The 9,328-nt window shown below is 38.6% G+C and overlaps 1 protein-coding gene across 1 annotated transcript; it reads right to left on the bottom strand.

Annotated features, from left to right (window-relative positions):
- Positions 1-280: 280 nt before the first annotated feature.
- On the bottom strand, positions 281-5,365 carry LOC139692182 (uncharacterized). The gene is made up of 2 exons (XM_071590247.1): positions 5,336-5,365; positions 281-772 (listed from the first exon to the last, which is right to left on the bottom strand). The coding sequence occupies exons 1-2, from the start codon at positions 5,363-5,365 to the stop codon at positions 281-283; spliced, it is 522 nt and encodes a 173-aa protein (XP_071446348.1).
- Between the last annotated feature and the right edge of the window lie 3,963 nt (positions 5,366-9,328).

Below are 9,328 nucleotides of genomic sequence, written 5' to 3'. Positions count from 1 at the left end.
AATGGCATTTTATCAAAATATTTACAGAACATATCGTTTAGAAGCAATCACCTTTCTCTGAAATACGATTGTCTATGTCAACTGCTTCAATTTCGTCCACACTGGAGGTTTCATCGCAGTGTGTGTGGAGCAAATAAACATGGAAATGGAAGTATAGCCAATGATACAGTGGAGCATGACATTCTGGAATCAGCATTCGGGGAAACGCACCATTACACCTGTAGATACGCAAAAATGGCGGCTTGTGGGTCGCAGAAATTGCTGAGGGTTGAGATGGATTTCAGCAGTCACCATACTCGCATTGGCTACTTGCACTGTCGTAGTGGTAGTCGGTGGTGCAACAAATCTTGGTGTAATTCATACCTCCGTCTGGGAGACCATAACAATCCATATAACAGTGACAGTCCCTTGGATCTGGATATGTTCCCAGAGAGGAACAAACAAATGGCCCTGGGGTGGTGGTCGTGGTAATTACTGGGCATGGACCATATTCACACACACTATCCTCTTTGTTGTAGTGTTTATTTTCTGGACACTTGATACGCGATGAGTTGTAATCTCCGTTGTCCATACCAAAGCACTGGTAATAAAATAAGCAATCTGTGGGGTCTTCAAACGTGCCCAGTGCGGTACACGGGAAGTCATTGGAGTCTACAAGTGATATGATGGGTATGAAGGAAATAGTTGGGTCCTCCTCTGTGCCTTTATCCCCCGCGCCTCCTCTGTAGGCGTCAGGTTGGAAAAACCCAAAAGAGTCGCCGGAAGCCAAAAGCTGTATTGGAAAGAGAAAGAGAGAATTCAATTTGATTTATGATCTATGGATTAATTTTCTAAACCTCCTTTGTTGTCAGGATGTACCGGGCATTGCCTTGTGAAATAGTTTATGACATTTTTTCCTATTTAACCGATAGCTTTTCGTCATTGCCTCCCATGTTTTACTTGTTTACTTTTTTCTGATTTGGAAAGATGATACGAGGGCTTGAGATGACCTGAAACAGCCAACATAAAGCCCTTCGCAGGGTAAAGGGTTCAAAACTCTTTAAGATCTCTCGGAATTAATATCGAGAAACATTATGAAGTGATACACGAATATATGTAAAATACCCTCTGTGCTGCTAAAAATTAAACCATTTAGGTGTAAATCATGTAAAATAAAATTAGTTGATACTAATAATGAGTTATTGAGTGTTACCATTTCAAATAAATTTTCATAAATTAAATTTAGAAGGGCGGGCCCAGTAATAAAACGGTAGTTAGAAAGGTTCTCAGAATCACCACCAGATGTCAACGCTAACGCAATTAGTTTCCTGCGTGATAATAGGTAATCCGTTATGAGTAAACGCGTAACGCCGCAGTGCTCTGGGGAGAGATCTGTGGTGCGGATACCCCTCAGTTGTTTTTCCCGTGTACTGATTTGTGAACATGGAAACAATTGAGATTGGAGCAATGAATAATGCCTCGTAAAGAAAGGTATGAAAGCAAAGGAAATTCATGCCGACTTTCAGAACACTCTAGAGCTCCTTCATAACCAACTGTTTCCAAGTGGACGAACAAGTTAAAGTTTGTTCCGGACCGCTTAGATGATGATCCGCGTAGTGGTCGGCCAAAATGTGCCACTACCCCAGAAATTATTGCTGAAGTGCATGAAATGGTCATGAAGGATCGTCGACTGAAAGTGCAAAAAATCGCTGGAGCGGTAGGGATTCAGTTTTCTAGAATGCGAAAGGTATTCAGCTGATAGATAATCTTTTCACTGGACGCTTCACGCTAACCTCCTGGACCAACTACAGAAAAAGATACACGAAAAAATGCCAGGTTTTGCAAAGAAGAAAGTCATCTTTTATCAAGACAATGCACGTCCACACACAAGTGTCGTTGCCTTGGCAAAAATACGTGAACTATGATACGAATTGTTCCCAAACCCGCCTTATTCACCTGATTTGGTTCCATCAGATTTCCATTTCTTCCCCAAGCTCAAAATTTCCTCGGTGGACGATGATTCTCTTCAAACAAAGAACTAACATCCAAATTATACGGGTATTTTGCAGGCCTGAAGGAATCTAATTTTCGAGATGGAATCAAGACATTGGAACATCGCTGAACCAAGTGCGTTAGTGTACAGGGAGACTACATTGAAAAATAAAAAGTTTACATGAACAAAAAGGGGTCGTCAATGGGTTCAGTATGATGGAGGTAAATGTAACTTAAGGCATTAAGTTATAGAGCTAATGTAATTGTAAATCGTCCATCCTAAATGAATAGAATGGAACCTGATAATTTGATTGACCAAGTTTTATGTGAGCCCCCTTTATTGATTGGTTTCTGTATTTTTCTTCTAAGTATATTCAGGGAAGTAGCTACTGACAGTAAAGCATGTGTAATACGTGTAACGAATATTACACGTATAGTGTCCCTTTCCACGTGTCCTTGAGGCGGGGTTTCATTTGTGTGAGGAAGTATTGGGCTAGGTGTAGTATGCCTAGTGGCCTAACATCCCTTGCCACTTGTCCTTGTGACGGCTTGTCGCGTAGTACACAGATGTGGTTTAATAACGGAACTAGTTTGGGAACGACATAGAAAGTGAAGGTTAAATTACAGAATAAATCTTTTGCAGAGATTAGAATCCGGTCTCTTAGGCGATTGCGTTGACAATATATTATTAGCCCTTGGTCAACTATTTCGACGATCTGGAACAAATTCAATTTAAAATCCAATTTCTAGATTCAAAAATGTACTTATCCTTCTGAAATTCCTACATGCCAAATTCAACGTCACATTTCATGCGAGAAAACATATACCCCACAAACAAATCGCCAACTTTTCATCAGGTTCAAGGAACATTAAGCACTCTTCATAAAGCAGTTGGGCAAAAAACCCCAACGTCGCCATGCAACGAAGAGAAATAAACCAGGGCATACGTCCCGCAGATGTACATATCTAAATAAGACCTCATGACCATCAAAAAGGCTAAAAACTCAATTTTCTTCTTGGTCATCCGGCGGCCATGTTGATGAATTGTCAGAGATCGACTTTCTACTCCAAACCCCGTTTATAATTATTGTTATCGGGTATAGTTTTTGCTTAAGGGTTCCATTTTTCTTTTTGTATGTATTTAATTCCTAATTTTTTGGAGTAGCCTCGGAAATGTAACGAGAATGTCAAAGACCAATGTTATCTTTCGCTAGTTGAGTTAATTCAGAATACGCTTCAAGTACATTAGATTACCATAAAATGGATTTATACGGAAGTAGATCGCGTGCAGCGTAAAGGAGCTAGGTTTAAAATACTTTTTATTTCCTACGAACGATAGGAGATTAGAATATCATGGGGTAAATGTTTTCCTTTTTTCACTCTAATTAGCCTAATATGTGGTCATTTCACATCTGACTTTAGTTATTGTCCTTTTTTATGCGTAGAGAAGTATATCTAAGCTAGATACCGCGGTGCATGTGTCAGTATTCATCATGATTTAAATTATTTTATGTGTGCATACTGTGCCTAAAAAATAAGAAAATCTTAATTTTTGATGTTGTATGCCGGGTTCTGAGTCATCTCCGAGAACACACCTTATCAGTAGCTTGCTGGGTACAGTATAGAAATGAAGTATTTTGCACGTAGATATCGCAGTACTTGTGAATGTAGTTAAAGTTACCCACATTATTGGAAATGTTTTGAATTTTTATTGGTTACTTTCATTTGAGCAAAATTTAATTTTGATGTTGCATCCCTGGTTTGGAATCACCCCATGCCACACACCCTTGTGGTGGCTGGAAGATATCACGTAGGTGTGCATGTAAATGAAAATCTTCCGACGGTAATTGGAGGATGATGACGAGTTTATCTAAATAAATTGTGACTTAAGGGATTGTTACAGTGATTTTCAAGCTAAAGTAAATATTTAAGGCAATTTATTCTATCGAACGTTTACAAACAATATCTCCTATGTTTATCTCTCAATTTCCTCTTGTCTAATGAAAAATGCAACTGTATTTAAATTAGTTAATCGTTGGGGGGGTGGTGTTAATAGGACACCACTCGTAAATTAGAATACAACTATAAGCAAAACCAAGAAAAATATGCCAATTCACACATACACTTACGCATATTCATGTAAAATTTCTTTCAACTTATACACACGCAAATGAATGTACAAGCAATTAATATAAACAAGCAAACCTGCAAACGAATGCATAAGATCTCCACGCAGCATTTAATTTTGTTCACGCCTGTAACAATATTACCTTCGGTTTTTTACTATTATGATTATACCTGATTTTCCGAGGAAAGAAAGAATAACTATATCTACGTGTACCGATCTCCTCGACCTTTTTGTAAGGTCATAAGAAGAAGAATTGCGTTAGACAAGGAAGCTTTCACCAGAAAGAGGGAGTTAATGACAGGAGCGTTGATAAGGATGTCATGAAAAGACTCGTTAAAACTTTGATTCGGAGCATTGATTGGAATTAAACGGAATCATGGTTTTTGAAGCAAGACAGTAGTAGGGATATGATAGGTGTGTTCGACGGAATGAATGGAGGAACGATGTATGCGAAATTGAAGAAAGGTTTATTTTATTAGACTTTATATGAATGGTTTTTTGTTTGCCAAACCCTACTAGGTTGTTCTTTGACAGTATATGCCAAAATATATATGGTGTTTTATAGTTGCTCAAACTGTTTTAATTTAAAACGAATCTTAAACGGAAGAATACCGAAAAATGACCAACAGCAGCATAATGCAACATTTTCTCAGCGTGAGGGAAGACAGGTGTTGCTTCCTGAGCATAATCTACTTTCATGTCAAAGTGTACCTATACTACGCGTCCCTTTCTTGTAATAAACTAAACCATGGCATTGATTCATTGCTGGAAAACTTGACAGGTGACAGCTTAAATGAATCCGGGTCGCTTGTTATTTAAACTTTATTTTATAAATTTTTCAAGAAATAAATGGATGAATCTTGTAATAGAATAGTTCAATGAGAGATTTTTGTACCCACGGAAGTTTTATTTTGTCTACGACAACACTTAAATTCTAAAAGAAAAAAATGATTTCTCTCCTTTTGCGTTCACTGTTGAAAAACATTTCCCTGTGTTTATTCTGACCACAATGCAAAAAAATTGACATAAGTTATTATTTTTTTTGGCTAAGTGGACTGGACTCTTTTCTAACATATGTTTTATTTCTCGTTTTGATTCAACCAAAATTTGAATGAAAAAATGACAATGCGATGTTTATTATCCCAACTGATTATTCCACTTGACTCTGACATTTATCTATAAGTGCATTGTATTAATATTGCCACGTTCAATTTAAAGAGAAAATAAGTTACTTACCGTTAAAGTCAAAGCTAACACAAACTTCATGTTTGTCTCGGATTATGTGCTCTTTTGAGTAACTCCTTTGACGACCCCTCGAGAAGTTCGGTCAGCTAACTAAACGTTCAGCTATTTCAAGTCCTCCAAAATTTATCTCCGAAGGCTGTATTCGTGAAGTTGACGTTTGAGATTAATCCGGGGCCTTCCTTTGGTGCTTTCAAAAGTCAATCTTATATTATCTAATCGATAAATTTACGTGAATAATGGCGGAAACAAAGTAGCGTCTATAAGAACAAACGCATCTCTTTGGGCTTTTGGGCACTTCTACGTCATCTAAGCCAAAGAAACGTTAGAGGAGACACGTCCAATAAAATGGTACGTAAATAAGAGAAGATAGCATAAATATCGAGTTGAGCTATGGACAATACCATTCGGGGTAGATACTTTTTACACAGACTCCTCTCCAACAAAAAGGTTCTTAACTGCAAATAATAAGTAAACAGGTGAAACTTTGGTGCGACTCATGGCAATTAGAGTAAAGAATAAAAAAGTGTGTAGCAATGAATTTTCGAAATACTCGTAGGAATAGTTAGAACGCCTACTGCATCAAAAATACCGAAATAGAAAGTGTGAACACGATTTAATGCCCAGGTGTTATCCTTACTCACGACCTCTCTTGGCTGGAAGATCCCCAGGGAATATGTCGACAAACTTACGAAAAAATAGGATTTTCTGGAAAGGTATTGGGGAATAGTGAAAAGATGGTTAAAGAGCAATGTTATCATTTACTATTTATAATATAATTTGTCACCATAATAACTTCGTGCCGCCTAAAGAATGAGGTAAAAATTGAAATTAGATAGTAGGCGAAGGGACCAACGGCAGTGAGTTAGGGAATTTTTGTTTATGAGAAAGAATGACAATGCGGAGGAACAATTAGAGTATTGCTGGAAAAGTAACTTAGTTACAGCGATCACCTGTGTTGATAACCACAGTAAGACGTAGGTACACATTGGACTATCCGGGAGGTACAGAGATATATCAGTCAGGCTGTATTGTACTCGTAGCTAGGTATTGATTCAGGAATAATGTTATCAAATCACACAGTTTCCCAGGGTTAGATTCGGATTCGGATCACAAGTTAGTGTTCATGAGGAACAAAGTTAAATTTAATAGAACGAAGAACGAGGAGGGGTGAAAGAAAATCGAATGTAGAAGTCTTAACTGGAGCGATAAGCCCCAGAGATAGAACTTTAAGAAAAGACTTTAAAGGAAGAACTTTATTGTGATGCAAAGAAGTACCAAGAGGTAGTTGATAAAAATTCAAAGAAAGGATAAGAATACGGGCACAGCAGAAGAAAAATGAAAATATCTCAGCGAAGAAATAAAGGAACTAGCGGACGAAAAAACAAATTAAATAGAAAAAGGTTTAGGATGCCATAGATCAAAGAGGCAATGGTTAGGAAGATGAATGAAAAATGGAAATGGAAGAAAGTGAACATGTCATTAGGAATAAAAAATAAAAAAGAGTTAAATAATAAGCCAGGGAATAAATAATGGGTGAAATCAAAAAAATGAGAAGAGCAGTGCGAGGATGTGGCAGTTTACCAGGGCACGGCGAAACGGGCGCGATATACAGGAAGATGAAGAGATCGTCAGGATGTGAGGTATCATATTCCATTTACAATTTTAGACATGCAATGTATTACATTATAATCGAGCAAAAAGAGGTTCTGGTAGGAATGAAATCATGCAAAGTGGAATTACAGGGTGAGTTCCGTAAATAATTCAATTATTTTTTAAACGTAATTTATTGAACAGATTTGCAGAAACACTTAAAATTCTTCCAAGTACTGTCCTCGGGCCTCTGCAAATTTTTTCCAACGACCCTACCATGCACGGTACGCGTTATGGAAGGCGTCTTCGGGGACCTCTCGCAAGGTCTTTGTCACGGCTGATTGGATCTCTTCTATGGACGAAAAACGGGTCCCTTTCAGGGCTGCCTAAATCCGAGGGAACAAAAAGAAGTCTGCTGAGTCAACGTCAGGACTATAGGGGGGGCAGCATTGGTACCTGGTGTTTGGCCAGGAACTCGCGGACTCGTAGCGCGTTGTCGTGATGGAGTTGCCAAGGAGCGGAGATGTATTTTCCCGTGCTGATTACCCTTTGTCAGAGTCTTTCTAGCACATCCACATAGTAGGTTGCGTTAACTGTCTGTCCTTGAGGAACAAACTCCTTATGGACCACTTCTTTACTGTCGAAAACGACTAAAATCATTGTTTTCACTTTTGATTTGCTCATTCTTGCCATTATGTGCTTGGGGGACTGGTCGGTGTGCCACTCAGAGCTTCTGAAATGTATTCAAAAACCAAGGTTTCATCACCAGTGATGACGTTGTCCAAATAATCAGGTACATTTTCCTGCTCTGTTGGCCTTTTGGTCGTCTGATCACCCTGGGCACGAGCTTGGCGCACTCTTTCCTCATCGCTAAATCTTAAGCAGCAGTAACTTTTGGAACGCACCCTGTATATGATAATGATAGCAGTTAGGTAGGAAGTTTGGCCATAGGAAGTGAATATGACGTTGATAGCTTCGGATCAAGGATACTTGTCTGATATAGTAAACGCATTAAAGGGAATGAAAGCCAAGAAATCTTGGGGCATAGATACCATCGCAAGAATTACTCAATAATTAGAAAAACGATGAATGAGAGTTGTTATGGGCTTAGTATCAACATTCACGAGGGAGGAATTTGACTGGTAGACTTGGTTAGTTCAGTATTAACACCCAGCCCAAAAAAAAGGAAAAGTAGCAGAATGTGAGGGCTCTCGGACCATATGTATGATTTCGCACGCGCCAAGGTATTCATTTGGATCATAAACAAAATGACGGAAAAGAAAACAGCAAATGTGAACTAAGGAGAAGATCATTTTGTATTTAGAAAGTGGATGGGCACGCGTGATGCCATAGCATTTGTGTTGTTATAAGAAAATAACCAGTACTTTAGGCCATCTAGAAAGTGTTATGCAAATTGCTAGGGTGTTATCTGATCGACTGAGACATTTTTCACGAAAACTGTTGATGAGATACAGGCACTGAAATTAGTAAACTTTATAGTGATAAAGTCTTTTCCTGACATTATTTTCAGCTACCAATTGCGGAACGTGATATAAATTAGGTTGAAAAAAGTTTCATCTAAGTGACCTCGAGATGGGTTTTACCTTCTGTTTCGTCGGAAGACTATGCAGCTTCTGATTTCATTATCTTAATAATGTTATCAGTAGGTTCGCGCGTTCATATACGTAAAGCATACAGGCATCTTAAGTTTTGGACCGAAAACGAAGACTTTTACGAAAATGTTATCAGAAGCCTTCTGTCGGAGCTATCTGCTGGAAATCTCCTCTCTCGGTTACGGCCATCTTTCTCAAAATAAAAAAAAACTCATACTTCATATCAAATCACAGGATGTCAAAATGTGCAAAGCCGTGGTAATTCCTAAATGACGAAATTCGTTCGAAATACAACCTTTTTCCGCTCTTTTCGACGATGGATAATGCGACTCCTCAGTCGGGAATACCAAAGTATGTAATCGAATACAAGTATCGGAATTCTCTTGGTTCCCAAAAAAATAATCCTGGGAAAACCAGGAGATCATGACCCTGGCTAACATTTAGTTTGGGTCTAGATTCGTGGATGTTGCGCGGCCTCTTTCACACGTTGTCTCCCGCCCTTTGAGGTACTGCCCCACTAGAAAGAAATGTTGGACCGTTCCGTTACAGTGGGCCAAGAATAAGGATTGGATGAGGAGAAGAAACTTTCACGAGGAAATTGATGACTTAAAGTTTTTTTCAAATTTCACGCTAACCTTGCCTTTTTTGCTGATAAATCCCTTCTTGCATGATCGAGTAGGACTGAGAAATCTAATATATAACGTAGCCCATGTTTAAGCGATCTCTAACCGTTTTTCGATATAATTTGAAGTATCCTCCTTTCATCCTTCGACCTTCTCCG

This window comes from Hetaerina americana, unplaced genomic scaffold (genome assembly GCF_022747635.1).
Source record: "Hetaerina americana unplaced genomic scaffold, ioHetAmer1.1.p SCAF_4, whole genome shotgun sequence".
Taxonomy (NCBI): Eukaryota; Metazoa; Arthropoda; class Insecta; order Odonata; family Calopterygidae; genus Hetaerina; species Hetaerina americana.
Note: the sequence above shows the minus strand (reverse complement) of the source record. Positions and strands in the feature narration are given on the sequence as shown.

Coding starts and splice junctions, on each gene's coding strand:
- LOC139692182 (XM_071590247.1), bottom strand. CDS start 5,365: ATGAAGTTTGTGTTAGCTTTGACTTTAACG. Junction 773..5,335: donor TGTTAGCTTTGACTTTAACG/GTAAGTAACTTA, acceptor TTTCCAATACAG/CTTTTGGCTTCCGGCGACTC.